Source organism: Brachionichthys hirsutus, unplaced genomic scaffold (genome assembly GCF_040956055.1).
Source record: "Brachionichthys hirsutus isolate HB-005 unplaced genomic scaffold, CSIRO-AGI_Bhir_v1 contig_517, whole genome shotgun sequence".
In the NCBI taxonomy this organism is placed as follows: Eukaryota; Metazoa; Chordata; class Actinopteri; order Lophiiformes; family Brachionichthyidae; genus Brachionichthys; species Brachionichthys hirsutus.
In genome coordinates this window covers 49,622-77,149 of record NW_027180480.1, presented here as the reverse complement: position 1 = coordinate 77,149, position 27,528 = coordinate 49,622, and the positions used below count along the sequence as shown (strand labels likewise).

General features: G+C 39.4%; 1 protein-coding gene across 1 annotated transcript in view; it reads right to left on the bottom strand.

Annotated features, from left to right (window-relative positions):
* adgrb2 (adhesion G protein-coupled receptor B2) overlaps positions 1-27,528 on the bottom strand; it is a gene marked incomplete at its 3' end in the record, with an annotated part of 84,150 nt that overhangs the window by 44,168 nt on the left and 12,454 nt on the right. The window contains exons 2-8 of the mRNA XM_068758693.1: positions 18,609-18,692; positions 16,800-16,988; positions 10,536-10,697; positions 5,321-5,485; positions 4,872-5,036; positions 3,951-4,052; positions 626-732 (exon numbers count right to left, since the gene is read on the bottom strand). Of these exons, the coding sequence (XP_068614794.1) occupies positions 626-732; positions 3,951-4,052; positions 4,872-5,036; positions 5,321-5,485; positions 10,536-10,697; positions 16,800-16,988; positions 18,609-18,692 (974 nt within the window). The remainder of the gene's footprint in view (positions 1-625; positions 733-3,950; positions 4,053-4,871; positions 5,037-5,320; positions 5,486-10,535; positions 10,698-16,799; positions 16,989-18,608; positions 18,693-27,528) is intronic.

Sequence of the window (27,528 nt, the reverse complement as noted above, 5' to 3'; positions counted from 1 at the left end):
CTAACAATTTTTTTTCTTCGAAATAGCTGTTCTTATTTAATATTTTAAATTACAAGCATTATTAATGGATATTTTAGTTTAGTTAAAGTATCAAATGTTAAACTGTATCATAATTAATAATGTCCAACTATGTACATAAATACTGTAAATGCATTTGAAAAAAAAATACATGGTGTAAGATTATTTTGTATTTTGTAAGGAAAAATACAACGGTTTGTAAGGCCATGGAGCCTTGGAGGTTGACAGGTATGTGAAAAGGTTGAAGTTCACAGAGCAGGAAAGCAATCTCTGATTAACACAGTCATTAGCTAAGTTCATTAATTGATAAGTGCGAAAGCAAAGCTCTGGAAAAGCTAATTAGCGGTGCTAGCAAGCCTCGGGTAATGGCACGTGTGTAGTTTGTAAACTTAATATAACTAACTAACTTAAAAGAGCCATTTTGTGAGTGAAAAGGGGGAAAGCAAGAAAGTGAACAACAAAGAACAGAGCCTTCAAATTCACAAGAATGCTGGAGTTCAAGAGATTAAATCTGGAGGAACACACACATCTTTTTTTTCGGGACGTAGCAAATGATCAAATATGGAACGTGTTTCAGAGTCTGTGAGTGCTGTGTAAGGGAACTTACAGATACGTGTAAATATCTATACTCAATTGAGATGCATCTAGCGAAGCTCGGAGGACCCCAGAAAGCAACTCCATTATTATCCAGCATACAACGACGACTAGCAGATCCTAGAAGAGGAGACACAGAGAGGGGACAGACACTTGGCTCGAGATTTAGTCCATATAAATATGAAACCTGCTGAAGGAAGCATCGTCCTTGTTCGTGTTTCTGTTCACAGAGACATGATTCTGATCTTAACTGCGAGATACACAATAATATTAGCAACAGACGTCATGGATATGTTGATAAATTAATAACAATGCATTGTTTGGCATCGGAACAGTCTTGTGGTGATGGACGGCCTTATAGGCTGAGGGCAAGAAGGTAAAACAGGATTTGATTGAAGCGTCTTCCCAGCCTCGTGTCTCTCACTAGTCATCACTACAATCAGTCATGTTTCAAGTTGTCAACCACTGCAGAGAAAATCATTGATGTGTGTGTGTGTGTGTGTGTGGGGGGGGGATGTTCACACAGCTACAATTTTAGGATTGCTTAAATAAGAGGACCAGGATTGAGGAGATCAGATTGATTAGATCCAATGTGATTGCCTGAAGAGTTTAAATATATTCCAGGAAACAACAGCACAGAAATTATATTTTACTGTGGGGAAAAAATTATTTATAGAAAGATAACCTGAAGTAGCAAGTGAAAATTCCATCTGTCGCCTTTCTACTGACTGGCGGCTCATACCTACATAAGGACATTGTGAACCTTCCATAAACTGTATTTACATTTTAATACATTTTATGGAAGGGTGCACAGTGGGCGGGGTTAGTGCTTCACAGTCAGATGGTCCTTGATTTAATTCCACCCGGGGCCTTTCTGTGGGGGGGGGGGGGGGGGTTGCATTTTCTCGCCGTGTCTCATCTTTGGGTTCTTCCGGCTTTCTCCCACCATCAAAACTTGCAGCTTGGTTCCTGGTGGATTGGTCGCTGTTTGAGTTCATCATTTGAAACTTAGATTTTGAGATAGAGATAGATCTCTTGCAGATGACTTAAAAGGAGATTTTGAAATAAATGTTTTTCTTTCAGAAGAAGAAAGCTATACATTTTGGCTTTTGAAACATCGTTGGTCATTTTCTGTGGGAGGCATACCTGGTTGATTATAAACAATGTAGTTATTATGGCATTATTCTGAAATGTTTTCAAAGCAGAAATATGTTATTAGTCATCACAGACATGTTTTATTTATTACAAGTGGCAAACATATCACTTAAATGATGTGGAAATGAAACTTTAATCATTTTTTTTAATCCTGTGGATTGTATAGACAAATACATCCATTCATTTAGAATCCTGACATTTTAATTATATTTAACAAAATGATCTTATTGGATTATATTTGTTTAAACTGATTTCTGGGAAACAGACAGTGCGTGGATGTGTGGCTGTGAGAGAGCGAGAGAGAGAGAGAGAGAGAGAGAGAGAGATCGACTGCTGGGTGAATTAGATGGACTTTCAACAAAAGAAACAGTGCAGTGGTGCATTGCGCTGTCAATTAATGCTAGACAGAAGCGGCCTGTGTAATTTCAAGATTACACAGAGACAGTCCAGCGAGGCAGTAGTTTCCCGCCCTACCTCACATCTCACTTGCATTGTTTTCTGCGTTGTTTTGCATTTTCTATATAAGCATGAACAGCTATAAAATAAAGTGACTTCATCATCATAGCAGCCGCTTGGCACTTCAAGTCCACACAGCTGGAAACTGACACGACTCAGCCAGCTTGCTTTTATTATAAATGTTTTTTATAAAGTATTTAAAAATCAATGCATATTGTGCCATTCTAAGAAATGTATTATAGCTGAAGAACTGAATATCTGGAAGCTTTTTAGAACACATGTCTGGCCATGGTTTCTGCAAACATCAGTGGTGTCGGGTTTGTCAGGATCTCGGGGAGGTTGCCTTGCAGTCCTTTGAAGGACTACAGATAATGTAACAGTTTCTATTGATCTAATGTTTGATGACCACTGTCTGCTAACTAATTTAACTTTGAAACTGGAGCATGCCAGCATTTTTTATGTCCTCACTTGTAACTTACGTGACCTGAGCAAGGACTTGAGCCTGGTTTCTCCCATTTATGCCACAGTGACTAGGGAGATGCTCGAAACTTGAACTTGAATACGTTAAGATACGGTTGAGATTTGCATATGCGCAACCTTCTCTACAATGATTTGCCTTCAATGCAATCTTCTTTAAGCTGTAAGGCTTTTCTGGCTGTGTGATTTGTGTAGGCTGTTTTGATGTCACAGCCAACGATGTAGTTTGAAACATGTTTGTACCAAAGGAACTCTAAACCACATCTGCTCGGCTTACAATCTGAGGAAAATGTGTTGTTGTTCCTGCTTAAGCAGCTAAAATAAACAGGTCTGGGAGCCAGATGAAAGCTAAGATAAACATTACTGCACTGTGAGAGTGGATTCTAAAATGAAGTTTGGCTGTTTTCCAACAGAACAATTTTTTGCATACTAATTAATGGTAGATTCTATATAGTGCACATGCTGGAAAAACTGTGAATCTTTAGTATATCAAAGCATAAAATAGTATCTTCAGATCGTCACTTAATGGTGGCTGTTGATTTATGAAGACAACAACTTCCTTGATCTCAAACTAACCATGCCTCATTTTTATCAAGACCCCTCGTGGTTAAAAGGTGATCAAAACTGTGAACGCATGGTGGGCCTGGAATGACCCCCTCTTATTTCCTTAGCTTCCAGATGTGAAGATTTAACTTAAGTATAGTTGTGAGTCTTGTGACAAAGGTATTTCTAACAAAAGCAGACCCTTGGAATGAAACTCTCCTCAATTGTGCTACTTGAGTCATTTGGAAAGACCAGTGGGGAACAGGACTCCCGTCTATTTGGACATTGGTTTACAGTTACCAGGTCCAGGCCTATAAATATGGCACAAAAGACATAATGGGAATTTTTTCGAGACTTTGATCTAGTCTATTTTCTAAAATGTAAAAATCATTATTTCTCAATGTGATATTTTCTACATATTGTTTGGGCTTTTATTATATGGGATGAGTTATTTTAACGAGCAATTGATCATTTGGGTTTACAGATATAAAGACTATTCATTCCTGAAAATGCATCTCTAGACTCAAGACTCACCATAGATGTATATATATATACATATAAAAATAATATGAATAATTTAATTACCCAATAATTTCATTATACCAAAATGTCCAGGATAAGGAGAAATTAATTTCCTCTCGCAAGCTGCTGACATGTGACATATGCAACATGTTAACATATTGTTATAGACTTATCATATAACTGACCAGTGGCATTAGTTGGACACTTGCTGTAGACCGTTTCTCCAGCTGAGGCTCTCTTCCATGATGTAGAGAGAAGGTGCTCGTCTTTGCAGATCTCATGAGGAGCTGCAAAAGGTGGTGAGAAATACATTGAAGTGAAATGACATGCAGGAACAGAGAGAAAAAAGAATCACGTACACAAAGCCAGAGGAAACAAGACACAAATCAATGTTCTCCTGAAAAAAGCTCCCTATTCCCCCGTACCCTGCTCGCTGTGCTCTGTCAGGGTCAGTGCCTTAGAACACCATCTCATTCCCTCTTCATCTTATTCCCACTCTTAATTCATTCCACCCCTTCTCTTTCATTGCCCTGATGAAAAAATGAGGCAGATGCAGTATAAAGCTATTCCTAAGGGATGAACGAGTGCAGAGGCAATGCAGAGAGATGAAGAGGAATAGAGAGGGAGGAGAAACCAAGAGGAAGAAAGGGAGAAAATATGAAATGATGCTCTTCTGCTAAGGCAACAGACAAGATCCTCGTCTTGCCTGAAAGAGACTTGAAAACTGCTCAAAATAAAGGGGTCAGACTGAGCTTTGCACTCTACAGTCTTTCATTTGTTGCCTGTCAGAGCTCAACACAAGCACACATACACGTGGATTTCGACTTGCACAGAAAAAGCTCTTGCACATTTTCATGCAGACACGGCTGAATCCAGAGCCATGCTTATAAAATCTAACCATTTCCTGCACTGACCGACACTGACATTAAACATGACAAGGAGAAACAGGCATAAAGAAGACAAGAGTGAGATCAGTGGAAAGAAAATGAAACGCACGAGGCACAGATGTGTGAAGTCACTAAATGAATGAGTTCAGACAAAAGCAACTACACAGGAAAACTATATGCAAATACAGATATGCAGTATTCCTTCCCAGAGTCACTGACCAGGACATTTCTTCTCGTTACAAGACCGAACCTCCTCTCCGGAACCATCGCAGGGGTAGGTTTGCGCTCCAGTGCCCTCACACATCCTGAAGCGACGCTGCAAACCCGAGTCGCATGTCTTGCTGCAGAGATTCCAGTGGTTCCAGCTGCCCCAGTTACCTCCACCTACAACAGGAGTAATGCCAGGAAAGTGTAAAAAAGATTCACTTTTGCTGTGGTACCCAAGTTAATACAATCCATTCTGTTGTTCAGGTACATTGAAAGCCTTTTATCTTGACCTGGTTAAAACATTTTCACAGGTTAAAATGGGTCTCAAACAAAAAAGTACTGGCATGAATTACAGAAACAGTATAAATGCCCCCAAACAGTACCTTTTCCATGGTTGCCTTTTCAGAGCATTTAAAAAAGAATATTAAGTACACTAAGAACACGTTTGTTTATTCACTTACCACTGCAGGATGGGTTGGTGCATTCTCTCCTCTCCTGATGGGGGCCCTGGCATTCAGCCCAGCCATGCACAGACGGGCTGCAGCGTCGCTGCCTCTCTTCTGTTCCTGTGTTGCAAGTTTCACTGCAACTGGACCACGGCCCCCACTCCAACCACTGACCCTCCACTGGAGACATAGGAGTAGATATAAGGTGGAGACAAGGACATTAATAAAGGTGACGTGAAAAAGACATGGACACAAGGGAACCGGGATTAGGTGACAATAAGGGAAAAATTAAAGGGGAGAAAAATGTGCAAAACACAACCCAGATATAGAGAATGAAGAGTGTAAACAAATTACAATCAGATGTTGGTTTATAAAGAGCAATAAAGCACATAAACAGTTTTACAGGATACATATATGCCTTTAATTTTTTTTATGTCATTTCATGCTTTGTGTTGACAAGTTCACACAGAGTGCAGTTCCTTGAATTTTCATTCAGTTATTAGAAGGGATCCGTACTTCAACTCTTGACTGGTGTTGAAAAAGAAATAGAAAAATTAAAAGAGAAACTATTTCAGAAAAAATCTAATCTTGCCTGTCAGACGATACTTGAATAACAAGTAGCTGAACAAAACACTTGTATTCTCAAAGAAGGGAGCACAGCTGTTAGGACGTCAAATACAATAAACCAAGAAAGAAACAAAAATCCCTAAACTAAATGATCAAAAACAGACTAATCAGTTTTAGTATGTAGGATTATTTTACCATAAATGTAGTTTGTTAGCATGTTGAATTAATATTGATTGAAATTAATTAATTAATTAAAATCAAGTGATCAAAATATTTACTTTTGCTTTCTCTCACAACTGTCAAAATCTTGTAGACCATAAAATTCGGTCCTTGACATCATTGACAACATGCTAACAAACGCACAATTGTATCAAGGATATTCAACCGAATTCTGGTAACGTACATCGTTTATTGGGCTCCTGTCCAACTGTATCGTTACAACAGACGTCTGAAGGGGATTGGACTGACCTTGGACTGACCACCAAAAGAGTCAATCGATTGCTCAATCATCGTTAAGTTTGCACAACAATAAACTGCACTGATTATGAAACAAGTGTGTGTCTGCTTCATCTTCTACTGTCACATAAGCACACATTGTAAGGTAAGAGTTAAGCATCTATTGAAAATGTTGGCAAGTGCTGGATTTCTGCACGTTATAGTCATTGTATCGCCATGGTAATGAAGTTGTGCGCTGATTCATCATGAAGTAGCTCCTTCATTTGGAGCATTTTTGTTTAATCTCTTGTTTTTCTAGCTTTATTTGTTGGAGCATGAATTACCTCTGAGGGAAATACACTCATCTACTTTGAAGTGAATAAACTGAACTGCCATGGGTGGAGATGACAGACATTAAAAGTCGACGCCTGATCAGCCCAGCTTGGACCTATTAGACCCTTTTGGCTATTCACTCATCATCTAATTCTGATTAGCTGGTTATTTGACTCGCTGCTGTTACAAATCAAACAAAAAAAGTTACCTTAAGTAAGCAGCTTGAAGTAAATGAGATGGCTGGCTAGAGAACCAAAATGGAGACATAGGTAAAGACACGCTCAACAGAAGGACATCGCTCATTATGGGATTGTCAATACATTTTGGAACCTTTCACATCACACTTGATTGTTGTTAATATACATTTTTTTTCAACTAACGCAGTTAAAAAAAATATTTGGTCACTTGAATGTAAGCATCTGACAGGCTGAATGGATGCAGTGTCCAGATTTCATTTGCAGCGATTAATCTATATGCATTATGTATGCTGTCAGAGTGACAGCGGCAAAAGTGCTCCTGCATTTGATCACGTTAGGGCAATACTAACATTCCATCGCTTCACACTGCTGTACCTGCTGCTGTACTACACATTGCTTAATATCTTTACCCTCGCCGAAGGGGAGGCGAGGGTATTGCAATTGGGTCCGTTTGTCTGTTTGTCTGTCTGTTTGTTTGTCTGTCTGTCCGCGCGCATAACTCAAAAACTAGTAACCCAATCGACTTGAAATGTTTACACAAGCAAGGTTCTGTCCGTGGCTCGGTCCTCCCCGAGAATGGCGTTAATCCGGATCTGGATCCAGATTCTAGAATTATTTTTACATCTGGAATTGTGCCTGTGCTGTAACATGGGAGTGTCACTTTAAGAGGGAGGGACACAAATGGCATGATGGGAAAGAGAGTCCAGAAGGTGTCTTGTAGTACGTTCCGGAGCAGCAAGCTAGCGCAGATTTAGCCCCTCTGATCCGGAAGCCCTGTTTACTGTCTCACAAGATCGAATAGTCTTTTGGAGGCGAGGGTCTGCAATCTCTGATTGTCTTTCTAGTTGTCTCTAGATTAGCGAACATTGTCACTCAAAGTGAGAAGAGGTAAAATGACGTACTGAAGTACATATTTTACAAGAATAAAAGTAAACCAAAAAAAGTGAGGTAACGTGCTGTAAATGCTTTTGTCTGATCTTCAAGTGGAAACGCATTAATTGAGCAGTCCCTTGATGATGTGGTCAATCACACAGAGTATGACTTCCACATTGATCCAATGGGCTGTTGGGCTCATAAAACACATAATGAGCATTGCTCTTGTGTAAAAGTGCCGCTTTAGGTAGTCAGTAGATGTATAATCCTGGATAATCACACACACACACATACACAAACACACACACACTTGGTTTTCACTCGAATCCAACCAGATATTTGTCTTGAAATTCACTAAATTCCCCAGAGGTGAATGGGAAAGACAGGAAAACAAGATGCTGCGGGCCACGACCATCAGTGAAGTAGATTAAAGTGATTCCCCCATCAACAGAAACAATGTTATACAGACCAGGCTCATCACGTGGTACATGTGCAGATGAACTTTTTGTGGACGCCTAGCATGGCAGCCGTGTGGTGGTAGTGAGATATTTTTCTTGTCAAAGTCACAAACTGTAGATTTTTCCTGTGATTAAGACAGAGTCATTAATCCCTGTGTTCGTTTCGCCACAAACCTGTAATATAAAAGCGATGCAGCAGCCAGCTCTCTGCCGATGCACGAGAGCCTTTCAGTTCTTGTTGCCAGCTCTCAGGCCTGATATAACAACATTAATTATTCATGTGTGAATTCTGATTGATTTTATTTGACGGAACAGCTGTCATATTATCATATGCTCCTTTGACCACATATGCATGCATGCTATTTCAATATGTTAGGGTTTGCAAGTATATATATAAAGAATGATCACAATGAAAAAGTGACAAAATACAAATCAATGGTTTAAAGCATAGACGGTTTATCTCTAGAATAGTATCTCTAGTAGTATTGCTTACACCCACACACACAACTGCACACACTCCATCAGTTCTCTCTGCATGGATATTTGTGCCATAAGGGCTGAGCTTTGAGCTTGTATCATCATTTCAAAGGACCATTGCCTTTGAACTCCCAAAAGCACAGTGAATTTGTTGCAATAGATTCACACTCTCAGACACAAACACATAAAAGCTTATGAAGACACACATGCACAGATTTCCTTCAGGGCCCTGAAGAACGAGCCTACGCCTTCTCCCAAACCTTCTCTTTCCATCGCTGTTCCCAAAACAGCATGGCAAAACATCCCAGAGGCCATACTTTAGATTATGACGTCTCCACATCCCCCCTCCTTCAAGACACAACTTTGTGGGGCAATGGGGGCAGTTTCGATTTATTTATTAACCTTATAAAATCCCAGCTTTGAAAAACATAAAAACAAGAAGGCCAAAAATTATATATATATATCTATATCTATATATAGATACAGATAAATAGAAGACAGAAAGGCTCCAGCTATACAGGCTGCGGCAGCATTCACGTTAATATACTGTATGCATTTACCAGAGGAAAAGGATACATTATTTGCCTTAGCACAAACAATTAAACCAGCACTAATTGTTCAGCCTGTGAGTGATGACATACTACAGCAGCACAAACACTCTCATTTGGACTGACATCGTTTGGTGAATAAAGGGAATTATTATTCTGAAAGCAGGCACTGATTTTGTTTAAACAGTCTTTCATGTCTAAATATCCACTGTCACTATGCAAAAATGATTTGTACTCTAACATAGAAAGCAGGAACTTTGCCTCCATGCACCAGAGGTTGACATTATATATATATCAAAGGTTTAGACAATCATGAATATGTGGTTATAAATTCATGAAATTAAATAATACACTATCAAATTTATATAATATAATTTAAGGCTACAATGTGAAATGTTTTTCCTTTGTGCCATATTTACACTCGACCCTACATAATGACTAAATGGAAGTATTTATATTTGGAAAGCTGCTCTTCGATAGGGTTCAGCAGTGTCTGCTCCATCGAGACATTATTTCAATCACTCCGTCTGATAAAGATGTTTCAGCTGGACAGTCTGAGTCAGACTGGAATGAAGTCCTGAGATACCCTTGACACCAGAATTAGATGGGGCTGCACTGGTGAATTATTGCTGTCCTTGACAAACTATGGGCCTAACAGGTAATCCCAGAGACAATAGCAGAAGTGCTTGACTGTAGTGCCGCACGGTAATTTAAACCAAGTCAACCATGGCAGAAGTGCAGAAGTTCAGGCTAAGGACTGGTCAGGCTGTGATTGTTCAGGACAGTTGAGCGAGTTAGTGGAGAGTGTGTTTGAAAAGCGGGTGTGTGCCGCTTGGCTGGCTATGGATGGATATGGAACTGAAAGTGAGGATGGTCGGCAGAATATTCTGGAGTTAAAGGGTGGGAGTTACGCTGGACAGTGACCATGTCAGTTGAAGAAGCACCCTTAGAGGTCACGGTATTCTCATGCATAATTTCAGGTTGGGTAAAAGGAAATGAAGCATAATTATATAATTTTTTATTGTGTTATGACTTCACAATTGCAGTTAAACAATAAGAAAAGCCAGGCACAAATCCAACAATTGGCCTGATCATGAATATAATGTTATACATTTTTTGGGAGTTTTGGAATCCTCAGTGGTTTTTAACATCAGTCTGTGGAGATGTTAGCAAGAAAGAAAGCTGCAATGGTAATAACAACAATGGATGACATAAAATATAAAGCATTCAAATGTAAATTCAAGAGAAAGTTAGTTTTGTGACTTGGAACAAAAATCAAGGCAGCAGTCATGCATGAGCAGGCAGAGAGAAGCCGGGTGATGTAAATGGGAATGGTACTAACCAGGACACACTGCTATGTTGCAGAGTTTGGTTTGACTCTTGGGGTGTCCACAACCCATGACCCCGCGTCCGTTCACGCACTTCCTGGTTCGTGTCCGGGAACCCCGCCCACAGGTCACAGAGCACAGACTCCATGACGACCACGCCTCCCACAGCCCATGCACTGAAAATACCCACAAATACACGAACAACGCAGGGGATGAGGAATGAGGAAGGGGGGGGGACAAAGGAAAGAAAGGAGGGATTGGATCACCCCATTGCAGGCAAGAGGGTTGGAGAATGAAAGAAACATGAGATAGGAAATGAATCTGCGCATATTTTCAAAAAAATTAAAAAATATTGACAGTCTGACCACCAAAAAAAACATTCCATTTACATAGGAACAGAAAAACGAAAAATGAGGCAATACTTATGTTGGAATAATATGTAGGTTAGGAATGGAGATTGGCATCTCAAGTCATGCAGTTTGAGTCACGACAAGGACATGAATATGAAATACCTTCCTTTGTTAACCAGGGCTCCATGGCAGGGGGTGCCCCAAACAATATTCTGATGTTAAATTAATGTACGAGTCATGATAATTCCAAAAAATACACATTTAATCCAGCTCATTCCCATCTCACAAGCCCCTTTACCCATGTCACAATGTCAATGTATGACTCAGCATGACTGGTCAGCAGCCACATGATCAGAGTACACCATACAACCATCAAATTTCATTTACGTGTGAACAGTGTTGCATGTGGCACACATATTAACATTCAACACTTCCCAACAAAAGAAGGCTTCAGATTTAGATCACTTTATATCTGAGCCATCGAGTTTCATCATCCAGTGGTAGGTCTAAGCGAGGGCAGTAACGACTAGCAGCAGGACAGAGACAAGCCACACGATGAACAATGACAGTCCAGGCTTGCTGCACGGTTTCATCTCCACCAGGGTTCCGTCTCCCTTTGTGCCTGGAATTTGGCATGCAATCAGAACAAACTTAAGTCACCTGAAATCAAATGATTCCTCAGATGTCAGCCAAAGTTCTGAGTATTTTATTCACTGAAGTTATTAACATAACTTAGAAAGTGCTGCTCTGAAGTGTGTAAAAGTGTCCAAGAAAGGGGAGCCACTGGAAGCACAGGAGCTTTGGCTTTGGACAGATGTTAGAGGCGGTCCCTCATCCTCCAAAGATCATGTCTCCTATATCTATCTATATCTATTTATCTATCTATACACATAATTATCTGGATATGACTGAATAAACAGGTTACAGAAAAACACTTAATAAGGTTCAAATAAGGTTTTAGAGATTCTGAACAAGCAAAAGATGGATGATTTATTATCTGTCCATAACTACATAAACCTAAAGATGTGGGATTAACAAGTTTGTCATAGTGTGGATGGAAACAGCTCCCAAGCAAAGGAGGAAGTCTTTTTGAAAATGCAAATGTTCTTTAAAAGACCAGAGGAGATTAAGCTACATTGAAAGAGAAGGGAAAAAGAGAGAGGAGTACATTTGGCAAGATGTTGAAAGAAGACAGAAAGGAAGACCCTGGAGAGGGAAAAGGCAGAGGGAGGAGGAGATTTAGAGACAGCAGGATGGAGATTGCTAGGCTAGTCCTGTGTTGCACAAAGCTAAATAAACCATGGTGCTAAATAATTAATTGTACTCTGCGAAGGAATGCTCAGAGGGGAGCGAGAGAGAAAAGAGAAAGAGAAAATACAGATAAATGGAGAGGTGGTAAATAGTGAGATATTAAAAATACGTGGCATCAATAGTTCTTTGTTTCTTTGCAAATTGCCTATTTAAATTGCAAGCGTGAGAGAGACATGGATTTGAATGAAATGTTTTTTATGAAGTAAAAGTGAGTGGGTCTCACAGAACTCAGTAGAAGTGTACCTGAAGAAACACTTAGATTATATGACATGTCCAGCTGATGACCATGTATAATCCTCACCAAGGGATGGATATCCAGCCATAAACAAAGCAGCAGAGGGCAGTTATATCAAATATACCATCTCCTCCAACACCTGCAACCACATTAACATAATACAGCATGTCTCCAACAATTCTATTTAAAGGGACTCTGTTGGCTTCGGCGCTGCCGTCGCAGAGGGAGGTGGAAAAGAGCGTGTTTACAACAGCGTGTGCAGGTGAAAATAATGAAATTACAAATTGATTTGTGCTAATAAAGCCGCAACGTGACAGATATTTGTGACAGCCGGTCACAAAGAATCAAGTTCATGAACTCCAAAAACCTGAAAATATGTCTGAGACGTCCATGCTTAACATATGTTATTTAATTATACGCACACTCACATGCATACACACACACACACACACACTCACACACACACACACTCATGATGCATAATGAGGTCGTATAACTTCTACATGTCTTTAAACTACTTATCTGGGGTTGTATCACAGCATGGTTGAATTATTTAAAAGCGTGTGAGGTTGTGTACGTGGGAAAGTTTATGTCTTCGCCATCTCCACAATTATGCCATGACATCTTGACATTATCCTTCTAGACATCCTTAATCGCTCGCTCGAGTGATTGCTGAAAGTGTGGGGAAGTGTTTGACTATGCAATGACCCAGACATATTGTATTCACAATGCACCTTTGTTCCGCTCCATATTTTAAATGTCACCACATCGAGGGTAAACGAGAAGTGGCTAAATAGAAGAGAGGTCGGGCTGTTTCATTTTACACGCCGTAAACTTCAGGGCATATTAAGCAGGAAAAATAAATAAGTGAAAAAGGTAATTTCCCGACCAATTAATGGCGAGTTTGCTTTGTCAAGAGCCAGACTATTATTAAAATTGATTATCTATATCACCTTAATTTAAGAGGCTTAATCCAATAAAAAATATGAGAAAATAAATGTCAATTTTTACTTCATTGGATTTCTGTCAAAGGTATTTTTCTTTCATATTTTATCATTTGTTCAGACACATATATAGGCATGCACAAAAATACGCTAAAATATATTTTCATTCACAACAACACGCCAATGTTCACTCTCCCCATCTTAGGACATGCCAAGTATGAAGGTGTTTGTTTACCTCATTATTTGTGGTTGCAGTAAATGCATATGAAACCGAATGAGCGTGAAAGAGAACTTGCAGATCGCTCAAATAATTTGACATGATGAGCAATCATGTTCTGCAGACGTTTATGCATGTTCTCGTGTTTTACATGTAATTTTAGGAAAATTCATTTCAGAAAAGCCAACGATTGTGTTATGTGTTATTCATTGGCATCAGATTTCAAATTATATTGATTATCATTTTTTAGTTAAGCATAAGTCACTGCATTCATGATTAATGTATTTGGGTTTCTGCTAGATGGTTGCCTTTGACCTCCTTGTTTTGATGGACAAGAGGAAGACAGAGCTTGATTCAGCAGTAAAGAGAAATAATGCAAGGATTTACAATCCAGCACAAAATAAGTTTAAATTAAACAAACAACAAAATGGTTATTTGAAATAAAATCTTTAACAACATATTTGAACATTTTAATGCATCTCTGCTGCACTCCCAGTGAGCATAAATTTAGTCACACAGCAACTAATATTCCGTCAAGCAACTGCAGATGATATTAATATCGACTCTGAATGGAAAATGAGGCACTTAGACATACAAATCGTGTTGGAGCATTTGCATAAAAACAAGATTAGCATATGCACCAACAGGGAAGGAGAATGTTCCTCTCCCATTTCGTGTTGTTGTTCATAGCATCAGTAAACACTGACTGACTCATAACTCACACATGACAGAATAATGATGTAATACAATGTTCACACTGATATATATTTCACAGAAAACCTTTAGAAAACATAAATAGACGTATGGAAGATGCAGATGGAACACAAAAAAATGTGCGATACAGTTATGGTTCACACAGGTATGCATTGATGTAATGGCACTTCAGTCAAATCAACAACCACTGCTTATGTCAGCACGCACGCACGCACACACACACACAGCATGATCACTACACTTGAATGTGACAAATACACGTATTCTTGCTGGGCTGACACAATACCCAGAATGCGCAGTGGCACAGCACTCTATAGAAAACCTGAACTCTCCTGTTATGTTTCCTGAGCCACTGTGCGTACAGATAGTCAGCAAATCAGGATGAGGCTTATGGAGCCATGCTATAAAAGCGCTTCATTAACTCTTAGGTAACAGAAACTGGCTTAACAGACTGAAATACACTGACATGTGGAGCAGTGGCTCTCCCTTCGTTCTGAGTTATTCATCCTTATTAAGTTACAGGCTCTGGTTTTTCATTTAATAGTCCAATATGACTGCATTAGATTGGCTGTGTTCAGAGGATATTGGTGCAAATTTCTACACTTGAAAAATAATCTAATAATTCACAACCTGAATTTTAAACACATGGAACAATTCCATGCAAAATTAGTATTTTAATAAAGCTGTGGAAGAATTGTTTTCACAAATCTAAGTGATTTTTATTCAAACTTAATTTTATCACATTCATCTAATGTGATTTTCCTAAAACTAAACTATTTTACAATGAGCGTTCAAAAAACAGAACACAATTATATGGAATTGACTCAATTTTACATTTTACACAAAAAACTTTTCAACAGAACTGAAATGGTCAGAATGAAGGTTAAAACATATTTAATTAAATAAACATAAAAATGAAAATTAATAAACCAATGTCTCAATGAATACGTCTTAACTGCATAATTGTGTCAGATTAGGCATTTTAACACACACATACACAGACAAACAGCGACACAGACTAAATCTGAAATGATTTGGCAGACGATGCATTTCTTAACCAAGAAAGGCAGAGTGATTCAGGCCCATTAGCAGTCGATGGGTTCCAACTATATCCAGATCAACAGATCAGCAGGATCTAATACATCAGCTGCTATTAGCTTATTACAGATATACAAGTACTGACATTTACATTGACCGATAAGTAACAAGAAATGTCAGTAAAGAAAGGCCAAAGACATTTAATTGAGAGACTGTCTCTATTACTTAATGTCTGTCAAATGTGTGTGTGGCTGTGTTTCCATAACTGTTTAATGGACCGTCTTGGCCACAAATTTGAAGTTGAAGTTCCCGGACTATGTACATCCAGATTTATACTGATAGTAAATAAAGATCTCTAAAATATTGAGCCTCTTTAAATGCTCTGTTGAAGTGCCAAATCTCATTCCGCAATCACCAAATAGATAAGAAGTCCGTAGACTGGATTACCTATCTTGATGTCCCAGCTAGTGATTGTAGCCCACATTTAAATATGGCTATAACTCCTCCATTCGTTAAGGTCCTTTTTATTAAGTTTTGGTATATTTACTCTTAAATTAACATTTCTCAAATAACTAGTGTTACATGAACATGATTGATATTCCAACTAGATACTGCAGTAACCGCATGGCTCGTTACACGCTTGGAACAATGCACCTTTTGCTTAGGCAATTAGTCGAAACTATTCTTAACACTCTCCTAAAACAGCCAATATTATATCGGTCAGACCAATCTTTGATTGAGATGTGGGCCTTCTTTGATTGTACAATATACATTCAAGCATTACCTTCTTGCATCATTGTGTACAGTGCACTTCCAGAATACTAGGTTACTTGCAGTGCCAGTTATTAAGCTCATCTCCAGTGGAACAATTTTCTTGCCTTTGTCCGGGAGGCACACACCTTTTCCCAGACGAAAAGGTAGGTTTATTAGATTGTAGCCTAATCCCCACCCTTAAATTTTTCTACAATAAACTTCAACTGCTTCATTTAACTTTCCATGATACACTGACATCCTCTTTTCATCTCTCTCCCATTCTCTCCACATTCCTACCCTGACTTTACCGCTTGCACAGGCCCTCATAGATCATGGATTGGATGTACAATAATATTACTGTTGCCTTACATTATTATTATGTATGACCAGACCAGGATAACCAGAACAGAAGTGATCTCAAATGTCTAGCTTTGTGCAGCTAGGAAAAATGGCCTTGCTGGTTTTCTTTATGCTCATACCATTTTTGCTGAATACAATTAATTAAATATTATATTGATCTACCATTGCATCTCAAATGACATGATACAATTTCATACAAGGCAAAGCTTACGCGTAGTTATTATCATTTTGGATGTTTTCCTTGTTTGTCACTGTTCTATAAGCATTCAACAATTTGCAACATGAACCAGTGGCCCTGAATTTAGTTTATGTTACCAAGCAGCCGGGGGGGGGGGGGGGGGGTTCAATAAACATACCTGAGCCAGTGATCCCATGGTCACCTTGACAGGCAGTTGTATTATTGCACATACGTGTTTCCCTCAGGGCACCGCTGCACAGAGTCCCATAGGGAGACGAAACACATGATCGAGTCCTCACTTGCCAGCCTTGGCCACATGTGAGGGAACACACGCTCCACTGTGACCACTCCTCTGCTGCAGGGTCACCTGAAGAAGAGGTTACCTATCAATGATTTTGATTGCAAGAACAAAACATCCAAGCCAAATGCAGGATTTGTTTTAATCATCGTCAAAAATGGGGTGTTGTTGCTCTTTGTCGTTTGTTATTCAAATGTTGCTTTGTCTCTGTCATTTTCTCTTTCACAAGGAGTTCAAATGAAATGCATTTGTTTGATATCCTTTTCAATTTGAATATGAAAATCAAAACTATTCTATTCTAATGACCTCAGAAAAGGCTAGGAATCTTACAGCTGATCAGATTGTTTCTTTTTTTGTAATGCTGTTTTAATTTTTCTTACTTCTCTCTCAATTTCTTTTGCGGACCAGGGGTTAATTAAATTAAAAAGAAGAATATGATCTAACCACTAAACTTTTATGCTCTTTCAATAACTATTAAATAATTATTACACCACTATCTACTCACCATAAGTTGTGGCCCGCAATAATTTCTTCTGTCCTTCATGTTCACGTTTTTTTCTTTCAAAAAATTCCAAGTTCTTGTCTTTTAATCCAGGGTTCTTGGTCTGTATGTGCCAAAGCAGTTTTCTAGCTTATTGCCTCGTTTTCTAGCTTATCTCCAAATATTATGCAGAGTAGCTCACTTGGTGACTGAGTCACCTGTTGATAAACCCTTGTTGAAGTATGACTCTTGGTTTATATGTTAAAATAGTATAAGTTTTTTTTCCTGGAGGTCATCGGCTCCTCTTCCGGCTCCTTAGTCGGCCTTTTCCCTCCTGTAAAAAAGCTCTCCAAATGCTGTAAACCATTTAATGTTTGGTATAAATCTTGATTTAATATTTATACGGGTGAGAACGATGGTATTAATAGAATTGAACTTTGTAACACATGTGCTCTTTGTTTTAAACTTTAGTGTGACTAAGTTCTTCAGTCAAATGTGAAGCATTTGGTTTTCTTGCAGTTATACTCATAAAACTAAAAACTGCGAGCCACGAGTCATTTCCCATGTTTCCCCTCTCTCTAAAATGTTTATACGTAGTGTCCTTTCACGTGGCAAATGAGGAAATCAAATTAATTGCATGTCAGTTAATCGCATTACATCTACATTAACATGCCATGAGTCAGGGCTTAAGCGCATCACACGCGCCTGGAGGAACGCGAGATTGGGGAAAACGAGGAAGAGTAGAAAAGAGGAGACAAGACAGAGCCAAGGGTTTCCCTCCTGGTAGGGATGCTCTCCTCTACACAGTGGTAGTTCGTGTGTGTGTGTGTGTCTCACATTAGTGGATGACCTGTTCTAACATTGGTTTAGCAGCCACAATTCAACATCATGCGTGTATAAGCCAGTTTCCTCATATATAAATAACACTTTTGAAATGTTTAATTTATCATATCATAAAAAATACAATCGTTTTTCTGGTCCTATTAATAATGTAAGATTGCACTCACACACAGTTTTCACATTTTCTATTTTTGGCCATATATTGGAGATTCCATGACGTTTAGCAGTTCCAAAACGTAAACATGTATAAATATTTATATTGAACCCCGTAGTTCAGTCACACATTCAACCTGTAAAGTTTAAGTTGGCTGCATTGGTTTGAAGATTTTTACCTAACACACACACACACACACACACACACCACTCACCTGTCTGTGCCTGAAACACACCTGGCTGGTCAGCTGATCGTGGTCTTTGGGTCTTCACCTTCAGATCGTCATCATCATATGGGTCTAGAAAATACAAAGACACACATGAAACCATTGACCAGCTGTTCAATGATGCCTGGTTTTGTTTATTACATGCTATTGTACTGCAGAATACAGGTGGTCACCTTTGAAAGGACACTTATATTGATACTTTCCACAACATAGGCAGACACACAAGAGAATGTCAAGTGGGCAATATACTCTCAGGAAGCCGGGACAAAGTCAATTCTGAATGGCTGAGTAGGTTAAGATGGGCAAACATGAAATGTCAGTGGTCCTGAAATACAATGTGACAGTATTCATGATGAGAAAAACTGGAAATGTAGCTGTAAGCTGATTAGAACTGGAATATCAAAGAGGATTTTTTAATAATAGAAACATTAAATCATGTTGCATATCTAAGGCTGTTTTATCCCTAATGATACAACCGTATGCAGGTCTGAGTGCAGACTGTTCTGATTCATTCAAGTTTCAGCCACAAAGACTTCAGCAACTTTTTTTGGCAGCAGAAACAACCTTTGATTTGGCTGATCTTCACTTGGGAAACATTTCCCTCCCTCTGGGAGGCAGCTGGATTTACACACAGATGCATCCAGCAAATACATGGTACATGATGCACACAAAAGCACACACACACACGGTAAAATATTTCAACAGCAGAATCAATCTAATAATTATATTTGTGTGGTGTCTAGATTATATTTGCAGCCAGCCACAGCCCCAGGCGAAAGAAACACCAAATATTTAATATATGCAGGTTCTGGTTTCACTAGATTCATGAAAATAGCATAAATTAGCAAATGTCACAGCTTCAATGCTGTATTGTTTCAAAATAGCATAGTGTTGAATCCATTGCAACACACACGCACACACAGAATGGAGACAGAAGACAAGGTTAAAGGTGCCAGAACAGAGTAGCCTAGAAACACCCACACATGTAGCTGCAGGTTGTGTAGTAATATTATACATCGCAATCATTAAACCTTGTGCCAGGATATATCCTGATCCTATATCCTGGTACGACGATAACGCCATTCATCCTCCTAAACAATCGATAGCCATCAGGTGAACGCAAGGATGAGAAATTGCACAAACAAAACTTGTACAAAAAGTGAACCTTTCACCCACGCAACTACTTACCTTTGCAGTACCATCGTAACTCTCTCACTCTAACTTCGCCGTGAAGAATTTGCCCAATCACAGCTCATCAATGAGCAGAGGGGGCTCCTCAGACAGTGGTTATCACAACAGCAGAAAATTGGAATATTGAAGGGGAACGGTGCCTTTTTTTTGCTGAGACACAGTGGTCAGTGATGCAGGACAGATAAGACAAGAGTAGACTGCATTTTTAATCACACTTTATCTCCCTTGTATTTTCAGAATCTCTTTACTTCTGCTTCTCTGTATTCTAGCTCTGCTTCACAGGAGAGGATTTAGATGGACAAGCAGTGTGACACCATCAAAAGCAAAGATCAATATGGATAAACCACTTGGGAGCAGTGACCTTTGAGAGCTCCCACCATGTTGTTAAATGTACTGGATTGGACTTTAATCCTGATACACTTCATCAATTGTTACACCATGTCTCATCTCTATTTTATTTACACATCCAGCTGTTTCTATTTTTCAACTATAGATGACAGCATCACTTCAATCCAATCCAGAATGATTTCAATAATCCCGACTGGTTTGGCGCATGAGTGGAGATTTGATATTTTCATGAAGTTGAAGGTTAGTGTATCTAAAATAAATTTCAGTAGACTGAAATGTGGAGAGAATGTAACCTTAAATTAAGGCCTGACCTGTGATGTGGTGTAAAAATACTGAATGGTGTTAAATTAATAGTGAAAACAAAAAGAGTTGGTCCAGTCACAAAACATAAAACAGACAGTAGCAGAATGTTGGATCAGGATTTGATCACAGATATAACAGAATAGCTAATTGTTGTGGTGGCTACCTTATGTGAGCTATTGCTTTCTTTGATCTCATTTACATTTATTTTCCTATTTCTCATTTGATGTAACAAAACAATTATGATAAAATGAAAACACATCAGTAACATTGCACCGGCATCCACTATTTATTTATAATTGTGGAGCTGTTTCTGATTCACTGCAGACAAACAACGTGGATTCTCTAGTTGGGGTAACAGCTTTTACTTCTTAGCACCATTTTCCATGTCGGAATGAAACTTCAAAACAGCGATAATACTTGAATTCAACTAGTCGCATTCCACCTTTTGGTTTCGGCTATTTTCTCAACAGACAAGTAGTTGATAATGTAACCTGCTGAAGGGTCAATTCACAGCATGCTGACAGTAGACATCAGATCCCCAACGCCATTCAATGAGCAGTGGTTGTCCGGACCTAGATTAACCAAGCATATCGGACAACAAAATACCCAGACACTTGCAATGACACACACACACACCGAGTATCACACACGAAAGAAAGTAAATTTGGCTGATAAATGAATGTCTTGCAGTAAAGTGCCTCTGAGCCCATACAAAGCAGCAGGCTGTTGAAGAGGATTGGGGCAGAGCCAGTTAGAGCCACAGGCTCCTTTGTTAGACTGAGCCGGGATTTAAGCCTGTTGGGAAGACCGTGTGTGTGTGTGCGTGTGCGCGTGTGTGTGAGAGCACATATGGTGATATGGTAAAACAGCTGTTTTAAATAAATAACTAATACAAAAACAGTGGCATGAAAATTGTATATTTCTTGATGTTGAGTGCAGGCAGCTTTTTCAGTGCAACATATACAGTGTGATTAAATACACACGCTTCTCTTGAAACACACAAACACACACAGTTACTTCACAGCCGTATATCAAATCTGAGCTTATGGCTCTCTGGTGATGTCCATTTACTCCGGGGTCCATCTGGGGGAGCCTAGACTGATAGAAACAGACTTTAATGGACTTTTTATAAGCTAGTGGGCAGACAGACCCACTCCATCTCTCTCTCTCTCTCTCTCTCTGCAGCAGATATGATGCCAGTAGAACCAGGTGGCTGCAGGACAGCGTCCGCCTGACAATAGGCTCCTCAAGGTCATTTTTGTGCCTTCGAAATGGATTCAGAATCTCGTTTTCTGAGCCCCAAAGGCGGTCTGGTGTTTTTGTCTCACATCTACACAGATGCACAATCTCATATATACAGACAGATCAACACAAGCTCGGGTATATTTTCAAGATGCTGAAATTGACTTCGTTTCGTTTCACTTTCATTCTCAATCTTAAATTGCCATTTTTCTCTCATTTTTCTTTCCCTTATTAGATATTTTCAAATCTTCCAACCACCACCACACGCCTCCCCCTCCACCAACCATCACTTCTCTTTCAGCCTTTCTTTCATTCCATTCCATAACAAGGTGAGAATTTTGATGGATTTCCCATCAGGTAGACTTTGTGAAAAACCTGAAAAGCTACAATCAACAAGGAATCAGTTCAGTGATGGTCAGGGACCCAAAATGACAACAGGAGAATAGACGGATAGGGAATTTCAGTTTGTATTTTGACTGAGGCAACACGGGTGACAGGAATGAACTTGATTGCGTGCAGGGAGGAGAAGGCTCTGAAATGACAGATGTTTATGAAAGAATACTCTAAGAATTAATAAAAATAAACTTGGGAATTGTCAGAATTCGTGAGGATAGGAGGGTAAATCAGAGTTGTGGTTTTCTTTTTCTAAAGAAGAATAAACAACAATAAATACAAATTCTGCATTGCTGTGGAGATGTTTGACATCCCTGATATTAACAGAATCCTTTGTTAGGCGGCATGGTGGCATAGTAGGTTTTTCTGTTGCCTCACAGTCAGAAGGATGAAGGTTTGAGTCCTTTTTGTGCATAATTTATATGTTTTCCCTGTGCATGGGTTCTTTCCGGGTTCCGGCTTGCTCCCACCTCCAAAAACATATAATTTAGGTGAATTGATCACCCCGAATTGTCCGTAGGTGGGAATGTGTGCATAAGTGGTTGTCTGTCTGTGTGTGTGTGGCGCCGCTGGCGAGGAATCCGGGGTGTACCCTGCCTCTCCCTTGTTGTCAGCTGGGATGCGCTCCAGCAGACCCGTAACCCATAAAAGTGGATAAAGCAGCTATAGACGACACAATTAAAGTTGTCTCAAGGAAATGGATCCTTTGCTAAATTATCACACCTTGAATCATCAAAATAAGACTCCTAGATTTCTGCACAGTTACTCGAGATGAAGCAGAAGTCTGTGCGGTTGTACATGTGCATAAATCTGCACAAATCTGCATGTCATAGCTTGCAGGCATTTCAATGTGAGCGACATCACTGAGACAGACGTGATGTGAAGCATTTCTTCTCCAGCTAATTGTTAGAGGGGTGATCGAAATTAAATTAAATAAATGACATAATGATTTCTAAAGAAATATATTTGCCTTCTCTGGCACATTTTGTATGCTTTGGTTCCAACTTTTACAACACTTACTTATGAGGAGAAAATAAAGATTCAGTGTTCCATCGGGAAGGGGATTTGTCGCACTTCACTATTATTCCTACTGGTATGTAATACTAGACCGAATATCAGTATGCCTTGCACTACTATAAAATATTTTTTCAGTATGTCCCCATGGGAGGCAAACCCCTCACCTCTTCAGTGTGAGAACCAACACTGAGCTGCATGGTACTGGGCGTCTTTTTTTTCTCTCCTTCTAGGAAAGAAAATGTTGTTTTACTGTACAACAGAAAGCTTTTGTTGTTCTTGTATTTCAGTGGGTCTGTGTGTATTTCATATTTCCCCTTGCTTTTGATGATGATGAATATATTTATTAGATAGAATGTTAGAGCAGTACAAGTAAAGTCAAATACACTGTCTAAGAGGAGCATCTCAAAAAAGCCCTTGCGGTCTTGTTTCCGTTGAAAGTCTTTAGTACATAAATCATCGACATGTAACAATACCAATAAAAATAAAAATAAATTACTCCATTGATGCTAAATAACAATAAATTAAAAAAAACACATAATATGTACATTTTCATCATTGACTTGCCTCATCGTTGACCCATTTATGCGTTGATTTACTCCAACGTCCAAAACAAGGAACAATTAACTTTTCAAATGACTGTTATGAGTGTGTCAATCATACTAGTTTTTAATATGAGACAACTAAGGACACACAAATAAAGACACATCCTCATATGCTTATTTGTTTGTGTAGATTAGAGTTTGTTAATGCATGAAATATAAATTGCAGTGATTTGCAAAAACAATTTAAAATACATAATAAATATGTACCACCACCACCAAAGACATGCAGCCTAGGCTGATTGGTGACGCTAAATTGCCCGTAGGTGTGAGTGTGTGTGTGGCTGGTTGTCTGTCTCTGTGTTGCCCTGCGATGAACTGGCGGCTTGTCCAGGGTGTCCCCTGCCTCTCGCCCATTGACTGCTGGGATTGGCTCCAGCTTGGCCCGCGACCCGATGACGGAATAAGCGGTTGGAAAATGAAAGATGAAAATTTAGCAAATATCTATGACAATTCAAATTTCATCACAAACCCACTGAGGCCCTTTCAAGTCTGAAATCTGTGTGAAGAAGCTCTTACCTGTTTTTGGAGGTTACCAAGGAAGGAAAACCCCCAGAAGGCATCTCTGACACGATGCTCAGTCTCAGATTTGTTTTTTGCGTAAATAAAATCGGCTTGAAAACAAGTTTAATTTTTTTTTGCAGAATTTTAATGTCTCTGTGATCATAAATATTAAAAATATGTCTTTGAGACAGCTGGCAGTGAGAGAGACACAATCCGTTTAACTTTTCCATCAACATATTGCATCGTTATCAAAATCCACACTTGCAATGGGAAAAATAATAGACCACATGCATCACATTATGCTGTGTTCCCACATTATCATCCTTAGTCAACATTTTTCTCGTAATTGATAGGTAGGTGTACAGACCCTCATGTTTAACAGACTGAGAATGAGCATTTATACATTTATGTTCCTCATCTGAGCTGAGGACCAGTAAAATAATTTCTAAATGACACAATGGAAAACTTCAACTGCGAAGGGAACTGTGACATTATGAGTCATCTCCCATTTCACCTTTCTTATATGGGTTGTAGCCCAAATATCCATTTCTGTGACAACCACATCTAATATCCAACAATCCCAATTACCTTTTTCCTGAGGTTGTCGTTTACTGGATATCTCACCAGTTCACTACTTTGCTCGTCTCTATACCCACCATCAGTCTCACTATCCATAAGTCTTTTTCCAGATTTTCCTGCGTCAGCTGAATGTCACACTGATTAATCACTTGATTACTTCTAGCCCATAGTCATATTGATTAACTTTGATACATGATGGGTTTCTGGTTGATTCCCGAGAAAGTAAGGACTCTCTTTTGCAAACTTCTAATGGTAGCAAGTCATGATCGAGGCAAGTTGTCAAGGATTTAACATAAAAGGTTGTCCATGTTTCGAGCATCTCGGAGATCACATAACACTGAGCGGCAAAGATCGCTGAGCATCACAGAGGAAGAGAGAAGGATTTTTGAACAGACAGTTACAAAATCCCACCAGGGGGGTAGCAAAGAAGTCACAGAGACATATAGCAGCTTCAAGCTGTGCAAATCTTGAAAGTGACAAGACTGTTTAAAGTTGCACTCTTGAATCTGAACATTTCATCAACTTTTATTTTATCACTTTGGAAAACCTCTCGGTTTGCAGTGCAGTACTACATCCTCAGGAACATTCATGGACCACTATTGCCTTATGTAATTGTCTAAGTCAACATTGTCACTTGAAGGCAGCACTCAATATTAAACACAACACCAAGCACAGACAAGTCAACATTGGTAATATAATACTAGCTCTATCTCCACCTACATAAATGGCGCCTGCTGGAGCAGGGGAAATGAAAATGCAGAGATAAATGGAAAGGAAAGATTAATCCCTGCACAAGACAAGTCCGGCTTCCATTTTAGTTACACGGATAACTGCCTATATGTGTATGGAAGTTTGTAAAGTCTTGCCTGTCATGAGGACCAGCAGCATTGAAAGAGCACATGACGGAAAACATTAAAATACATATGGGGCAGGAAAGATAGGAAAGGAAAACAACAGGAAAGAGAAGAGCATTGCTATTTAAGCTCAAATAAAGTCGTGAGATGTGGAGAGCGTAGAAACTCTAAACAGCTGCACTTATGAGTTGAAATATTGAATGTAATATAATGACACTTGCTTAACGACATACACACAAGCACACTGTGAAATTGTAATGTGCAATTTCCATAGATGATTGTGTATCTTGTGTCTGTCACATTTAATTTGATCAGTGGATACATGATATTATGGCATCAGCTTTTAAAAATGTCTGGGGTGTTACTGTCAACCCCCTGGGCTGTCTAAGCATTACTGACATGAGGTTGATATGAAACAGACCCAATGTCCAAGCAAGCTATCATGAACTAATAGCCTCTGCTACACTTCATCAAATTCAAAAGCTGTGTGCATGCAAGTGCTTCTATTCCTCTATCTATGGGTACTTTGCACATACACCATTGTGTGTGCCTGCTTCTGTGTGTGCATGTGCACCTAGGGAAAGGGTAATGAGGACCGCTGGGGCTCGTTTAAACAACCAAGGTTCACTAGCGGAGAAGTGAGCTGCTCTGCTTTCCTCTCCGGAATGGGGCAAAAAGAGTGCAGCTCCGGCGCTTCCTATTCTCATAATCTGTAGCCAGTGTCACATCGGCAGTTGGCCACATGCATGACAACGCTACAGCAGGATCAGTACCACCCATGGAACAGAAATACATTTTACGAGGGATGGGTGTCCTGTATTTACACTCGTGTGACATCCGGTTCCACGTTTACTGACAGTAACTGCGAATAATGTGGCTGAAATCTAAAAAGGAGGGAGTTTTACCTTGTTATTGTCACTTTACCGAGTGGATTATCCTGCAGAATATATATATATATGTATGTAAATATAAATGGAGCCTTTGCACAGAGACACACAAGAGGCACACCCGCACAGTAGTCTCATCTCATTGATTTCCCACTGGCCAGCCAACTGCTTAGACTCCTTTGTGTTGACAGGTTAACTCATGAGGCCTGCTAGATGCTCATGCACAGAGGGGGCTATCCTACAACCTTTAGGGTACCCTCTGAAGTATGTATTGACCACATAGAGAAAAGCCTGTCACTGTTTGCTTGTGTGTGCATGTGCTCGTATTACATATGAGTAAATACCTGTTGGTGTTTACAATATGCATCTGTGCTTAAATGTGTGTTTCTGTGTGATTGTTTGTAAAAATGGCTGCAAATTAAATCAATTTGAACAATGACCTCCTCCTCAATCATTATGTAAAATGTTTTACCTGTAAGAGAGTTGTGGAGGTGCTGGAGCTGATCATGGCAGATATTTCATCATAAAGCGGTGGTGTCCCCATATATATATAGTCAGGGCAGCATCACCCTGAGGGTCATTGTGCAACCCTCTCTTGCCGGCTTGCAGTGTGCACATAGATGGAGCCTAAACGACTAGTGGCTTGGAACCTAGCATCTTCTTGCTATGATGAAATAACATGAGTAAGTCCACTCCTGTCCCATACACGTGTTTTATTAATTAATCGCATTGTCAAAGGTCTGCAGTTTGGCCCTCGTGACACATTTTTAAAGGCAAGTGGAGCCTGTCTAACATTTAATTCCAGTAAATTACCGTCACACTGTTACTTGTGCCAGTTCAACACCCCAGAGGCAACCCCACAGGTCTGGCAGAGCAACACGATAATGAGAGGAATGAGATAGAGTGGCAGAGTGGTAGAAAGTGGGAAAGAGAGCGAGGGATGTGACTGTATCTATGCGTGCACTTTTGCCTCCATCTATCAATTAAACTC